This window comes from Sarcophilus harrisii, chromosome 1 (assembly GCF_902635505.1).
Source record: "Sarcophilus harrisii chromosome 1, mSarHar1.11, whole genome shotgun sequence".
NCBI lineage: Eukaryota > Metazoa > Chordata > Mammalia > Dasyuromorphia > Dasyuridae > Sarcophilus > Sarcophilus harrisii.
In genome coordinates, this window is record NC_045426.1 from 365,885,876 (window position 1) to 365,902,832 (window position 16,957).

Consider the following 16,957-nt stretch of genomic DNA (forward strand, 5'->3'; position numbering starts at 1 on the left):
CTATTAACTAATATATCTTCAGCTCTTTTCAGCCAAAGATAGAGACCTAAATGGATTCAGTGGGAATGAACATTTAATCAACTTCTAAACCACAAAATCCAGCACTGTTTTATAGAACAAGAGGAAAGTTACTGTCCTTAAACAAGCTTTTTGCAGTAGGAATCTTTCCATTCATGGGTCTTCTGATGATTTCAGACTTCATTACTGGGTGCATTTCCATTCATGACCCCATCTCATTCACTGGTTGTGATGGAAGAATCGGAATACTTCTTGTTCCCCTCTGCCATTTTAAGACTCTTCCTTGCTCACTGTGAGTCAGCAGCCTTTCCTCCTTTGAGGTTTATGTCATTCACATTTGTCAACCAATCATGAATCTGGTGGTCCTTACCTGTTGAACCCTACAAAATTTTCCTTTCTTCTTTAATGAATTCAGTGCCCAGCTCACACTTTTTTTTTTTTTTTTTTTGGCTGAGGCAATTGGGGTAAAGTGACTTGCCAGGGTGACACAGTTAAGAAGTGTTAAGTGTCTGAAGCCAGATTTGAACTCAGGTCCTCCTGACTTCAAGACTGGTGCTCTATCCACTGAACCACCTAGGTGCCCCTCACAGTCTTTTTTCTACCCCAATTCTAGCCCTTTTACAAAGGGATTTAAACACACAGATTGACACTCTCTTAAATATCCTAACTTCTCAGTTTTCTCAATTTCCTCAGTTCCCAAAACCTACTCTAAACTACACAGATGTTGTACTCACCAACAAGTATTCCATTTCCAAGATTAACTCTGAAATTCTTCTGATTACTGACTTTTACCATTCCATCTTTCCCTAAGCCTTATGACCCCCCAACCTCATTCTTCATCCTCACCTGACAATCCTTCTTCCATCTCTCAATTCCTTCTCAATCCATTATCCCATTAATATATACACCTTCTTGCCTTGCCCATCTTGACCCTCTCTGAACAGTACAACTTTGTACTGTTCTCTATTCATAAATCTCTTGTTCCCTTATCTTATCACTAATCACATCTTGGCAATCTTGGATCATTCTCACAATCTGCCTTCATATATATTCCCATACTGCTTAAAAGAGCTGTAAATATATATATATATATATATTTATATATATATATATATGTAAATGAAACTTTTGAGTTTGCTACAAATTTATTTTATATAATCTTAATTGAACCTTCATTGAAGGAAATCTTTTAGATTTCCATGACTTACTCTCCCCCACTTACCACAGAGATTATTCAAAACCTTTTTATCACTCTTCAAAACACCCTTTCTTTCCTTTCTCCACTTTTCTCCTCTCAGTTGAGAACCTTCACCAAAAGCTCATTATTATCATTAGCCAAGAGCTGCTTCTTCCCTCCTCATTTTGCATAATTCAGATGTCTTCCCCTACTATTTTCTCCTCATTTTCTTTTTTCTTTAGGAAGAGGTGGCTCTTCTTGTCAAGTCAAACTTCTCTACATCCATCCTTGATCTTACCTCATTCCAGCTTTTTGAGCATATTGCCTCTTAATCATCCCCATTCTTTCATTAATCTTTAATCTCTTCCTATCTACTAACTTACCTTATTGTGCACAATCATATTCAAGTCACCTCCCATTTGATCCAAGCATCCCTCTTCCCTATCATTTTTGGCCTTTTTTGGCTAAACTGCTTGAGAAACTATGTACAGTAGAAGCTTCCAATTCCTATTTTCTCTCTCTCTCTCTCTTAATCTCTCTGCAATATGGTTTCTCCTATTTTCTCTCTCTCTCTCTCTTAATCTCTCTGCAATATGGTTTCTGACCTCATTGTTCAATTGAAACTGTTCCCTCCAAAGTCATTAGTGATCGCTTAATTGCCAAATCCAACAGCCTTTTCTTAATTCTCAGCCTTATTGATCTTTCTGCTGCCTCTGACACTGTCAATCATTCTCTTCTCGTGAATATTCTCCCCTCTCTAGCTTTGTGACTCTGCTCTCTCCTGTTCTGTTTGACTATTCTTGCCCAGTGTCCTTTGCTGTATCTTTAAATTAAGCTCATCCTCCATGTGTGTCTTTTAACATTCTGTCCTGGCCTTTTTTTTACCTCTGTGTCAGGGGTTCTTAACCTGCAGGCCTTGAACTTATTTCTGAAGTATTTTGAGTGTTATATTTCAGTATAATCAGTTTTTTTGTAATAAAAATTTGTATATAAGTGTATATAAATTTTATAATATAGTGTAATATGTTGTAATGTAAATTTTAAAATATTATTTTCTGAGAAGGGATTTATAGAGCTTACCAGACTGCCAAAGAGGTATACAGAGTATGTACTATCTCTCATGGTGGTGAAGATCATTTCTAATCAAATGATTCCCAAATCTACCTATTATTTACATATTCACCTGTATATATACACACACATATAAACATATACACACATATCCTTCCTTGACCTCTCAAGCTCATCTCCTATCACCACCTACCTTGTGAATATATTGAACTGGATGTTCTTTGAGCATCTCAAAACAAACATGTCCACAATAGCCAACAATGAAGGGAACTGTACTGCCTGCTAACAATTTTCCCTACGTCTGGACTGTACTCCTTTCTCCTTCCCACCCTCTGCCTCCATCTACTGAAATGTCAGCCCTTCTTCACGTGCCTCCTCCAAGGTCTGCTCCTTCATTAAAGTGATCTTCTCCTTTTTACAGCACTCGCACACTTAGACTCTCTTCTGTATTACAGTCATTTGGTTATATGTCTTACCTCCCCCTTTTGCTGCTATTGCTTAGTCTTTCCAGTTGTGTCTGAGCCTACGTGACCCTGCATGGGAGTTTCTTGGCAAAGATGATGGATCAACTTGCCATTTCCTTCTCCAGCTCATTTTACAGAATAAGATCCTGGGTTGAGTGACTTGAGCCATTTGAACTCAGTGCTCCTGAATCCAAGCCCAGCACCCTGACCTCCATGAGTATGCTGTAAGTTCCCTGAGGACAGCACACATTTTTTGCATCTCTATTTCTCCCACAGTGGCTACCCTACTACAATCACACATCAAAAACATTTGTTTGGTTGAATTAGAAAGTAGAGACAATAGGGTACACATGAATTGCTGGAAGAAGGGAAGGACAGATGAATAAAAACAATATTTATTTACTACTGACACAATGGGAAAACAGCTGCCGATTGGGTTAAACTATTCAAAGTCATACAGCTAGTTAAAAGCAGATGGGGGGTGTGAGGCAGAAGAGGGATATCTCTTGTATGATCTCTTGTCCTGAGCTCATTACAGACAAACCTGGCAGGGGAAAGAAAATGTTTACAAAGGATATGGGAGGGAAAAATAATTATCTAAATGAAAGGAGAAAGGGAAAATAAGGCAAGAGAAGAATGAATAGGTTAGGTAATCTTTGATATTAGATATATATAGTAATATAACATACCCTTCCTGTGTTAAATAATGCAAAATCAAAATGAGAAGATTTTTTCGGCGAGCTTCTGCCCTCATTTCACCCTGTAAACAAAGAGGGAAATTCAGATGAGATGGAGGTGAGACATAACATATTCTTTTTATAGCAATAAGTACTAGAACGTAAACATAACCTGTCAAAAACAAATTGCATGATTTAAGAGGGAGAAAGCAGTTCATAGTCTCAAGGGGGACATAAAGTTGCTTTCCATTCTGACTTTGTTCTTCAACTGCCTTTTTGACTGTAAACTTAAGGTATGATGACTTAAATTAGAAACTCAATTTACTAGCTGAACTTCTTGCTGAAAAGCTAATTGGGCTTTTATCATAGGGAGTACGTGAAAAAAACACAACTACTATTGGGACTGTGTTAAGGCCAGAAGAGTAGCAAGAAATACATAAGCGCCAGCCAGAAATAAGATCTGACATGGGAGGCATTTACCTGTGTCTGCTTCTTGCATTCACTGGGGACTCCAGCTAGTCCCTATGTTAGGATAAGGTAGCATTCCAGGAAATCATTTAGGATTCTTAGGGGTTATATGGAAGGAACCTGGAGTCATTTCATAGATGAGAAAGCTGAGAACAAAGAAGTTCCATGACTTGCTAATCCTGGGAATAGTGCTGAGATTTAAACCAAGGTCCTCTGCCTCTTCCAGCAAAGCTCTGGAATGTTCACACATGTTATATAGAACATACCCCAAAAAGTGAAATTCTTAAATAGCAGACTCCTCTCAATGATATTTAATAATAATTAAATTATGCACATTTGGAACTTTTATTCACAAGTTAATGCACATCTACATTTAGTACAGGGGGTTTTAACCTAGGTTCCATGGATTTCAAGGGGTCCCCTGATAGATATCATGAGCACTGTGAATTTAGTTTTGTAATATTTTCACAACTGAATTTCAAGATAATAGTTCAATAATTGGTTCTCTTTGTAACCACTCTTTATTTGCCCATTTAAAAACATTCTGAGGCAGGATCAACAAGCTTCACCAGATTGCAGAGAGGTTCCATGATACACACAAAGAAGATCCCTTAATTCAGACCAAGGCTTCTTAAGCTTTTTTCACTCACAACTCCTTTTCGCTTGGGCTATTTTTACATGATCTCAGGTGGGTATATAGGTATTTAAAGTAGATATGCAAATCAAACATTTACTGATAATAATTCATAATTTTGTGATCCCAACATTTAGCTATGTGACCACACATGGGGTCATGATACACAGCCTAAGAAACTTTGATCTAGGTCAATCATCTCATTTTACAGGTGAGGAAACTGAGGCCCCCAGAAGGGGAATGCCCCAGGTGACATGGCTAATAAATAGCATAGGCAGAACAAATCCAGGTCCTCTGACTCCAAATCTAAGTTTCTTTCCATTTGACCATCCTGTCTCCTGAATCTCTTTTCAAGTGGACTAATTTTATAATCAGTCTTAAAGTTTTGAACTGAGTTTTGCTACTCTAGAACCGTGCTTCATTACTATCCCTACTTCAGTCACCATTCTTATCCATCATACTTGGCTCCAAGTAAGATGGAGATCATCCAAAAAGCAAATAAACACACATTCAGAGATTAAAGATTCACCACTATCCAGCCTATTAAAAAAAAGTGTCTCAGATAATTCACAAAAAAAGAGGTTTCAAAATATGAGCAACACCCAAAATAACTAATTGTGAAAGAATCAGCACTGGTTTGGATGTGTAAATTGCAGGAAACTGGAAAATTACTATGCCCTCACATCTGACACAAAATATTTTCCAATAGAATAAAAACAAGGTCACTTAATACAATACTCAAATCATAGATCTTCTCTAATCCTTTATAAATTGTAATTAAACTTTTGGGGGGGGGGCCTAAGTTTGCCAACACTTATTGGGATCTTGACAGTGAAATGAGCAACCAGACTCACCTCCAAATCCCCAAAGCATTTATTAAGGACTAGAAAAGAAAGCTAAAAAAATACAAAAATTAAACTAGTGTACCATACACGTGGTCTTCTTATATCATTGCTACCACAAAGATGGGTTACAGCAACAGAAGCAGAGCCACAGGGACAATTTTTGTGTCCAGGGCACAAAATGAGGATGGAAACAGAAAATAAGGCAGGAGATTCATTTGAAGTACAACTGCTCAGGGACGGAAAGTTTTCTTCCAGATCAATTTACACCTTCCACCAGGAAGGAATTCACTCAAAGGAAGTATGTGCCACCTGAAAGCTTCCTATTTTAACTAATTATTTTGCCTAACCAAGTGTTAAACTCAGCTGATTCTAAATGAATGAATGAATAAGCATTTCATATACACTTACTAGGTACGAGCATTTGGCTAAGTACTGAGAATTCAAATATAAAAAAAGAAATAGTTCCTGCCCTCAAAGAATTTATATTCTAATGGATGACAGAACACATAAAGGGGACTTATAGCCAGAAAAAATGATGAGTGATGGATGAATCTCTCTGTTTCTGTGTCTTTGTCTCAATCTCTCCCTCCCTCTCTCTCTTTTTCTCTCTTTCCCTCCCCCTCTCTTTCCTTTTCCTTCTCCCTTTCTTCCTCTCCTTTTTTCCTTCTCTCCCTCTTCCTCCCTTTCTTCCCTCTCCCTTTCTCCTTCTCTCCCTCTTTCTCCTCCTCCCTCTCCCTCTGCATCTCCCTTCTTCTGTCTGCCTCTGTCTCTGTATCTGTCTGTCTGACTCTCTCTGTGTCTCTCTCTCTCTCGTTTTGTGTGTCTTTCTCCCCACACACACATTCTGGTTGGGTCCTCAGAAGTTATGATTGCTAATGTGTCTCAGCCCTCTATTGGATAACTCCTGAAGCTCCTTCTGAGTGGAGTTTTCCCAATTATCAGTTAGCCAATAAATATCAATTAGCTTTTAGAAAGGGTATTTACTTTAAAAAAAAGTATGGTAAAAAGACTGGTACAAAATACTGTCCCAAACCAAGGGCATACTCCTTGCACACACCTAGCCCCTGGGAAAATGGGCTCCAACTTAAAATACAAAGGTAGTGAGATCTCTGGCTGATTAGAGGCAAAGCAAAGATTGTCCATTCATGCTCTCTGTCTACTTCTAAGACTGACATTAAATAGGGGTATCTCTGCATGTGTCACCGGCTGGGCTCCAGTTCCTTTCCCTTGCATACATAATTATATAAGTATAAACAATTGACTCAAGCTCACTTTGAAATATACAGATTATCAGTAATGCAATAGGCACATTTAATAATGAAAATACCTTAAGTGTAACTAACTCGTACCTATCATTGATGTATTGTTGCACCAAATCTCAGTCAAATTGAAAATAAAATTATGAAAATACAGCAATTCATTTAAGAGCCCAATATGTAATATTTCCTCCCCGCCATTATTCCTAACAAAGACAGTATAGTGTTTGTACAATTCTGGCCCCTGCCTCTAGGTCCCCTCCCTCATGGACATACTTCTAGTCCTTTCTCTGCTGGCATAAGATGGAAGAGGACATCTGTACAACTACTAGGAAAATCCCATGGCAAAAAAAAAAATGATTTGGGAGAAGTCTGCAGCAAAGAGAAGTCTGGCCCCAGATAAAATGGAAGGAGAATTATACTCTCCAAAGTAATAGAGAAATTAAGAAGGGGAATGGGTTTGGGAGACAAGATACAAGTTCTTTGGACACATGGCATTTGTGATGCCCATGGCACTTCCAGCTTGAAATATCTCCTAGGTCATTGATGATGGGGGTCTGGAGCTCCGGGGAAATAGCAGTCTAAAATTTTAACGGATGAGCAAACTGAAGTCTAAAGTGCTTTCAGTCACAAATGTGGTAGCAATATCAGAGTAAGAGCTTGAACCCAGTTTCCTTAATTCCAAAGCTCATGTTCTTTTTTATTATAGTCGAGGGTATGCCATCCTCCCAGTCCCCCAGATGCATAATTTAGGCGTCACCTTTGATGACTCACAAGCTCTCTAGCCACACCCAACCTTTGTCAAATTCTGCCACTTTGATCTTCACAGCATCTCTCTGGTGTTGCCACCTGCCTGATCCAGAACCTCATCATCTGGACTATTGCAAAAACCTATTGGCTGGTCTCTCCCCACTACGATCCCTTCTCCGCTCAGCTGTCAAGTTAATTTGACCATGCTTTCCACAGCCCCCCTTCAATAAACCCCAGTAGTTCCTCATTCCCTCCAGATTCCAATATTAAACACTCCATTTGGCATTCAAAGCTTTTCATAACCTGGCTCCCTTCCCCCATGCAAACCCCTTACTCCGCACCACATCCTCTGTGCCTTCTCTTTGCTGGCAGATTCTCTCTCAATTTTTCCCATTTTGACTAGTTCTCTCCCACATAAGGAATTCCCTCCTCTATATCTGTCTCCAGCCCCCCTTGGTTTCCTTCAGCTAAAATTCTTCTACCTTTTACAAGAAGCCTTGAGTTAAAATGAGTCTATAACAAACATTTATTACTTTTGATAATAAAATTGGATTTAGTCATCTTCTATAAAAGGATCTAAGTCCTAAAGTAGCTGCAAAGGACTGGGGTTCCTCACAGCGATTATATAGGCATATATTATATTATATAGGCATATATAATTAAAGGAAACATCTTCAGCTCCTAGTGATGGGAGGTCAAAGGAAGCATTCTTTCCCTTACCCAGATCCCCTTTCTGAAATATTACATCGACTACAAACAAGATAGAGTCAGAAAGTGGGGTTAGCTGGGGGACCTTCCCCCTTCCCTCCTCTACTTCATATGAGCTCTTTGCTGATGACACATCTCCAAAAACGTTTGTGGCTATTTACTGATTTCTTCCTTGAAAATCTCATTGGACTTTTTTTTTTTACAATCAGGATGCCTGTCCCCATTTGTATTTGAACTCAGGTGATCGATAACTGTCCAGGAGTTAAAGGAATCAAACCAATTCACTGGCTGCTTAAAGCCTTCCCAGATAGTCCTGCTCCATTTCTCAGAGCTGCCAGAGATCCTTCCCAATTAAGATGCAAACATTTGAGTATAGATATTTGACATAGCTGGGAATTAATTTTTTTGCATTGTACCTTCTATTATAAGCAGGATTTGAGCACCCTATGCCACCTTAACTCATTTCTGGCACACCTCCAAGGTATTCTTCCAAAGTTAATTTAGGTGCACCTGGTTTCTACCTGCCCTAGTATGATATTAATCCCATTTCCTTTTCAATTCATTTAAATTTCTTCTTTTTCCAAAGCTGTAGCACACATTATACCCCATCCTTCCTCATCTGTGAATGACATTTTCATGGGTTAAACAGAAAAAATACTGGGGCAGCTAGGTGGCGCAGCTGATAGAGCACCAGCCCTGAAGTCAGGAGGACCTGAGTTCAGACACTTAAAACTTCCTGGCTGTGTGACTTAACCCCAATTGTCTCAGGAGGAAAAAAACAAACAAACAAACAGAAAAAATATTGCTTTCCATTTTGATTCTGGGAGGGGGACATCCCCTGTTATTTTTCCATTCCAGAAAACCCACTTATTGTGTCAATTTGTCTTGGTTCATTAATTCATTTAGTTTTTCTGATAACAAAAGTAATTAATGTTCTTACCTTTTGAATCCCAAATGCTTATTAGGGACCCAAATATTACATGTATAATCATCTATCTACATATTTATATGTAGTATATGTGCTTTGATATATTAATATATCTCATACACATAAATATTAAGGCACATTTATTAAATTTCTGCTATGTAACACTATGCTAGGCACTTGGGATGCAAAGATAAAAGTGAAGGCATTCCTTGTTCCCAAAATATTTGCTTACATTATATAAAGATAGATAGGTTCATAATAAAAACAAATATGCTGTCCACCTGGTGCTAGAAAACTATTACTAGAGTAAACATAAGCTAGAGTAGAAGAACAAATATGTCACCCACATAGTATTGAGAGAGATCACCCTAGGTGTTGTTAGGTAAGTGCTCTCTAGTCCAGGCTGGGGAGCTTTCCCGATGGTTCTTAGACTAAGACGTTTGTGTACCTATCCCGGATTTCAGCTTTCTGCCTTAGATAAGAACTTGACTACTCAGCTAGCATTTATTGAATATTATGCTAATCACTAATCACTGTGCTAGTGATACAAAGACAAAAGTTCCTTACAGTTAAGAATCTCTAAATGTTGTAGTATTTTCTTTGCTATTTTCTCATTGAATTAATCATTTAATTCCAAAGAATTACTGGCTATGGAACTTCAATGAACTGATTCATACACTACCTAAGAGGAGGCCAATTTATAACATATCAAGAAAAATTAATGGACCATAAAAAATTTTTGAGATGAGAAAACTTTGGAAAAAGTAATTTTAACAGAATGAACATTCTTTTGTGATGAACGTTTATAGCACTGTTTAGCTAAGTGATTTCTAGCAGTCCATTTAGCCCATGACCACTCATTTAAATCCTTGTTCTATGAAATTACCTTAAAAGGTTACTTAAAATAAACGCACACACACACACACACACACACACACACAATAATATCACCTGAAGTGTTTGGATCTCATTTATTCAACCAACATTTCCTTACTATACCAATTCACATTGATTTCCTTCTTCTCTCAACTACAATAGGATACTTAGCACTTAATTATATGTGTATATTTGACAGATTGCTTCATATATGTTAGTCTTCTCTTATCAATTAAATTCAAAACTACTTGAGATCAGGAATTCTATCTTCTGTATTTTCTAGGTCTATGACTAAGCAATTTTGAAATATATAAACCATACAGTTTTAACTGATCTTATTATAGATGATGACATCTCTTTCCAGATTTCAAATTCCAAAAGAGCCAGAACTTTATATACTTTTGCATCCTCTAAATGCTTAATAAAATGTCTTGAAAACATGAGGACTCAATAAAGATTTGTTCAATTGGAAATGGATCTATTTTCTCATAAATGTGGATATTTCCTCTATTTGTACTTCCTTCTCATACTTTTTTGTTTCTTATCCACTTTCTAGAGGAGCTACTCAGTGTACTAGAAGCCTTTATTTAAGTCTTTTTGCATTGGGGGGGGGGGGTACCACTGCAACTGTGGGGCCTATTACATGTTATCTCTTGTTCTTGCTACATAGCAAGGCCATCTGCCTTTGCACTCACATATTTCCTGAGCGATATTCCTTATATTATTTCTTTTGTGTAGATTTGAAAATATGCTGCATCCCATATGTCTCCACAGATCCCTGAATCAACCACAACTTTAATTCTTTGGTGACTGTGGTTTTCCAAAATTCTCAATCACATAGCAACACCAGCAAAGTGTGTTGAAAATGTTTGGAATAATTAAAGCACTATGCAATCAGCCAAATGCAATCCAGCCTACTCTCTTCCTCATAGCCATTCCTAAAACCAAGTTGCCCATTTACAATGCTTGTCTTAAACATTTGTTTTCACTGTATTGTAGTTTGGTTATACAACTATGTGGCACTGCCCACACTATAGGAATCTCTTATTCACATAAACTAGAAGGGAATTTTAAATTCAGTGAATTAGCATTTGCTGTATAATTCTATCTTAATGCCTTGAAATTTTGATTTGCTTCACTTATAGTGCCATCTAGTGTAATATGAGGAGAATACTTTTTCATGAAATTATTTCAATATTTTGATGCCAGTTCCTTAAATTATTTACAACTTAAAATCTTCTTATACCATAAGGAAGGACCATGTCCATTACAGATCCTAGCCCATACTTTTTTTTAATGACCAAAAATTGAAGAAGAAGAATCAGGAAGAGACAAATTTAATAGCCAGTATCTAAATGACCAACTTCTCCCTGCTTTGGCTCTCCCTATAAAAATTCAGCCTGCCTTCCAAGATTCAATTCTGATATCACAGCCTCCCTGAAATCTCTCCTGATATTATCAACTATAAGTAATCTCTTCTTCCTCTGAATTTCTAAAGTACTTTTCTCACACCTGTCTTCTGGCACTTAACACCTTCTGCTTGGTTTTACTGTCTTTTATGCATATGGTTTACCTCCCTATCTAGAGTATGATCTCCTCCAATATATTATCCGTTATTTTTGTTAACTTCCATCCCAACTAGCACATTGATTTGCTTTTCTGGGCACAATAATTCAATAAATGACTTGTTGAAAAAAGGTCACTAATCAAACCCACAGTGCCTGTTTCTATCAAGAAGATAGATAGATCATCTATTATCTAGGACCAAAATTGATCATGGACCTAATCTCAATTTAAGTATTATTTTCATTTACATGATTGGCTTTATTATGTGTATTTACTAGTTCTATGCCTTTGTTCTTCCCATATATCATTTCTGATCGCAATGTGTCTATTTCCAGTTTTTTGTTACCACAAAATGCTGCTAAGAATTTGGGGACCTTTCTTTCTATCCTTGACAAAAAAAAAAAAATTACATAATAACTGGCTCAATTCACAAATCCCTTAAGAGCATGTAAGTATGCCTTTTTTTCCTAAAGCTCTACTAATGTTGACTATTCTGCCTCTGCCATTTTTGTCAATTTACTTGACATGAAATAAAATCTCAAAGATATTTTTAACTTTGCATTTATCCTACTATTAGTACCTTGGGCCTCTTTTCATATGGTTATTAGTAGCTTGCATTACTTCTTCTGAAAATTATTCATATTCTTTGATTAGTAACCTTTTAAAATTTTTGGTTACAACCTCTTCAGAACTTAGCTAGCATTTATAATCTAGAACAAATAAGTAAGACAGTCAGTGGTAATAAAAATGAGATCCACAAAGAGTTGGACATGGCTGAACTGACTCAATAACAGCAGCAGCGATTTAGGGAACTAGCATAAACAACTAAGACCAAGAGTGATTTCCCCAATGGATTAGTAGTCAAAGTATATAAACAAATACTTTTCAAAACAAGGATTGCAAACTGTTAACTATATAAAAGACTGTTGCATGTCACAATAGTAAAACATATTATTAAAAAACAAGCAAATAGTAAAAAAAAAACTCAATAAGTTAAATAATAAATTAACAAGTAACAAAAGTTAGGAATAGTTTATTGTTAGAGAGGTGATAGAAAGACAAGCACATTCTAACATCCAACATTTAAGGATCGTAAATTGGCCCAACTATTCTGGAAAGTAATTTAGAATACTAGGGGAAGAGGATGAAGGAAAGAAACATTTGGTAAGCACTATGCTACATACACATTCTACAAATATTATCTCACAACAATCCTGCATAGTATTTATTATGCAATCGGAGGCTATATGTGAATAAGTTCCTTATATATCTTAACTATCTGAGAAACTTGTTGCAAAGGGTTTTTTCCCCAAAAAATTAAATACTTCTCTCCTAATTTCAACTATATGGTTTTTATTTGTGCAAAAAAAAAAAAAAGTTGTCCAGAATTTCTGCCATAGTTTTCCTAGCAGTTTTTTGCAAATGGTGGGCTCAACCTTTGAAGTCTTTGGGTTTTTATCAAACACATGCTACGAGATCACTGTTTCGTTATGCGGTACACCTAAAATGTCCCCCAAGCAGCTTTTTATTTCTTCTTTATAGTATAATCTGAAATTCAGTATTGTGCTGCCCCCTATGATTCCACTTTATTTTTTTCCATAAGATTCCTAACATTTTGTTTCTGTAGACAAACTTTTTTTTCTGGCTCTATCCTTAATATGCTGATTGGTAGGGTACTGAATCAATAAATCAATTTAGGCAGCATTGCCATTTTTATTATCTTGATACTTTTCAACAATGAGCAATTTATAGCATTGTTTATTTTTATTAATGCTTTTTATTTTCAAAACATATTAAAAAAAAACTGGATAATTTTTCAACACTGACCCCTGCCAAACCTTGTGTTCCAAATTTTCCCCTCCTTTCCACCCCCCCCATGGTAAGTAATCCAATATATGTTAAACATGTTAAAATATGTTAAATCCAATATTTATTAAATACATATTTATATATCTGTATTGCATAGCATTATTTAAAATTATTTCTATAAAAAATGTGTGATTGTATTGATAAAATTACTGTTCATGTCTTGGTAGCTGAACTACTAATTATTTTAGAAATGTTTTATAATTCGTTTAGAAGTTAGTTATTTTGATCAAATGAAGGTGGCCTAGCTGTACCAGATCTAAAATTATATTATAAAACAGCATTTACTAAAACCATTTCATATTGGCTAAGAAATAGACTAGTTGATCAGTGGAAGAGGTTAGGTTCAAAAGACAAAACAGCCAATAACTTTAATAATCTAGTGTTTGACAAACCCAAAGACCCCAGGTTTTTGGGATAAGAATTCACTATTTGATAAAAACTGCTGGGAAAATTGGAAATTAGCATGGCAGAAACTAGGCATTGACCCATACTTAACGCTGTACACCAAGATAGGGTCAAAATGGGTTCATGACCTAGGCATAAAGAATGAGATTATAAATAAATTGGAAGAGCATAGGATAGTTTACCTCTCAGACCTGTGGAAGAGGAAGGAATTTATGACCAAAGAAGAACTAGAGATCGTTATTGATCACAAAATAGAAAATTTTGATTATATCAAATTGAAAAGTTTTTGTACAAACAAAACTGATGCAGACAAGATTAGAAGGGAAGCAATAAACTGGGAAAACATTTTTACAGTCAAAGGTTCTGATAAAAGCCTCTACTTTATAAGAAATTAAGCCATTCTCCAATTGATAAATGGTGAAAGGATATGAACAGACAATTCTCAGATGAAGAAATTGGAACTATTTCTAGCCATATGAAAAGCTGCTCCAAGTCATTATTAATCATAATTAATCCAAGTCAAGAGAAATACAAATTAATACAACTCAGAGATACCACTACACACCTGTCAGATTGGCTAAGATGACAGGAAAAAAATGATGATTGTTGGAGGGGATGCGGGAAAACTGGGACATTGATGCATTGTTGGTGGAATTGTGAATATATCTAGCCATTCTGGAGAGCAATTTGGAACTATGCTCAAAAAGCTATCAAACTTTGATCCAGCAGTGTTACTACTGGGCTTATACCCCAAAGAGATTCTAAAGAAGGAAAAGGAACATGTATGTGCCAAAATGTTTGTGGCAGCCCTGTTTGTAGTGACTAGAAACTGGAAACTGAGTGGATGCCCATCAGTTGGAGAATGGCTGAATAAATCATAGTATGTGAATATTATGGAATATTACTGTTCTGTAAGAGATGACCAGCAGGATGATTTCAGAAAGGCCTGGAGAGACTTACATGAACTGATGCTGAGTGAAACGAGCAGGGCCAGGAGATCATTATATTCTTTAACAACAATACTATATGATAACCAATTCTGATAGACATGGCCATCTTCAACAATGAGATGAACCAAATCAGTTCCAAGAAAGCAGTAATGAATTGAACCAGCTACATTCAGGGAAAGAACTCTGGGAGATGACTGTGAACCACTACATAGAATTCCCAATCCCTCTATTTTTGTCTGCCTGCATTTTTTATTTCTTTCACAGGCTAATTATACACTCTTTCAAAGTCTGACTTTTTTTATACAGCAAAATAACTGTTTGGACATGTATACATATATTGCATTTAATTTATCCTTTAACATATTTAACATGTATTGGTCAACCTGCCATCTCGGGGAAAGCATGGGGGGAAGGAGGGAAAAAGTTGGAACAAAAAGATTTGCAACTGTCAATGCTGAAAAATCACCTATGCATATATCTTGTAAATAAAAAGTTATAATAATTAAAAAAGAGGGGGGGGAAGAAGTTAGTTATTTTGAAAGAAATTTCATTCTTCCTCTTGGGTTTTGTTTGTAATATATAGGAAGGCTAATGATTTGTGGGAATTTATTTGATATCCTGTCATTTTGAAGAAGTAATTGATTTTATTGGAAAGAGCTTTATCTCCATTATTTTGTTTTTTTGATAACATTTATAACATTATTAAAAGTTCCATTTATTCCGTGCTTTTTAGTGTTTTTAAAATAAATATTTTATTTTATTAAACATGTTTTCTGCACATTATAAGCATGTGCTTTTTATTTGAGGTATTAATGTAATTTATTATATTTATGGTTTTCCAAATATTAAATCAACCTTTCATTCCTGGTATAAATTCAATCTGGTATATTATTTTGATGTACTACTGTAACTTTTTTTTGCTAATATTTCATCTAAAACTTTTGTGTTGTAGTTGTGTACAAACTACTGGTTTGTAGTTTTCTATTTTTGTCTCCTATATCAGGACCACAACTGCACCATATAAGAAATTTGATAGGATTTCTTCTTTTCCTATTTTTGCAGGTAGTTCACTGGTCTTTGAATGTTTGCTAGAATGAACCTGTAAATTTCTTTAGTCCTGATATTTTTTTCTTTAAGAGTTAATTTACACCTTTTAAATTTCTTTTTCTGAGACAAGGTTATTTAAATTCTCTACATTTTGTTCTGTTGTTACCGTGGGCATTTTAAATTTTGTAGATATTTATCTAAGTTGTCATTTTTAATAATTGTACTTTGGCTTTCTTCTCTTATGCCCTTCTTTTTTTAAATTTTTAATAGCTTTTTATTTACAAGTTAAATGCATGGGTAATTTAAAGCATTGACAATTGCCAAAGCTTTTGTTCCAATTTTTCCCCTCCTTCCTTCCACCCCCTCCCCTAGATAGCAGGATGAATACATGTTAACTATGTATAAGTATAAATTAAATACCAAATAAGTATACATGTCCAAACTGTTATTTTGCTGTACAAAAAGAATCGGACTCTGAAATATTGTACAGTTAGCCTGTGAAGGAAATCCAAAATGCAGGTGGGCAAAAATATAGGGATTGGGAATTCTATGTAATGGTTCTTAGTCATCTCCTAGAGTTCTTTCGCTGGGTGTAGCTGGTTCTGTTCATTACTGCTCTATTGGAACTGATTTGGTTCATCTCATTGCTGAGGACCTGGCAGTCCATCAGAATTGATCATCATATAGTATTGTTGTTGAAGTATATAATGATCTCCTGGTCCTGCTCATTTCACTCAGCATCAGTTCGTGTAAGTCTCTCCAGGCCTTTCTGAAATCATCCTGTCGGTCATTTCTTACCAAACAATAATATTCCATAATATTCATATACCACAATTTATTCAGCCATTCTCCAATTGGTCATCTACTAAGTTTCCAGTTTCTGGCCATTACAAAGAGGTCTTATGCCCTTCTTTTAAAAAAAATCAGATGACTTAGTGAATTATCTATTTTTTCCTCCAAAAAAAAAAGTTCCTAATTTGAATGATCAAATCATTGGGATTTTTGACTTTCAATTTCATTAACCTATTCTTGATTTTTCAGAGTTTCTATTTTGGTATTTAATTGGGTTTTTTAAAATTTTGTTACTTTTTCTAGTCTTTTTAAAAAAATTATATCTTCAACTCATTAAATTATTTCTTCTCTTCCACTGATAAAAGTGTTTTGAGATAATGTATTCCCTCTAGACTATGTGGGCTGCATTTTAAGAGTGTGGGTATGCTGTTTCTCTTTAGTCATTTTAAAAAATGC

General features: G+C 35.8%; 1 protein-coding gene across 3 annotated transcripts in view; it reads right to left on the reverse strand.

Moving 5' to 3' along the window:
• Window positions 1-16,957, reverse strand: part of KATNAL2 (katanin catalytic subunit A1 like 2) — a 129,698-nt gene that overhangs the window by 64,861 nt on the left and 47,880 nt on the right. For all 3 annotated transcript variants that reach the window (XM_031945987.1, XM_031945988.1, XM_031945986.1), the window contains exon 2: window positions 3,420-3,490. In XM_031945987.1, the coding sequence (XP_031801847.1) occupies window positions 3,420-3,490 (71 nt within the window). The remainder of the gene's footprint in view (window positions 1-3,419; window positions 3,491-16,957) is intronic.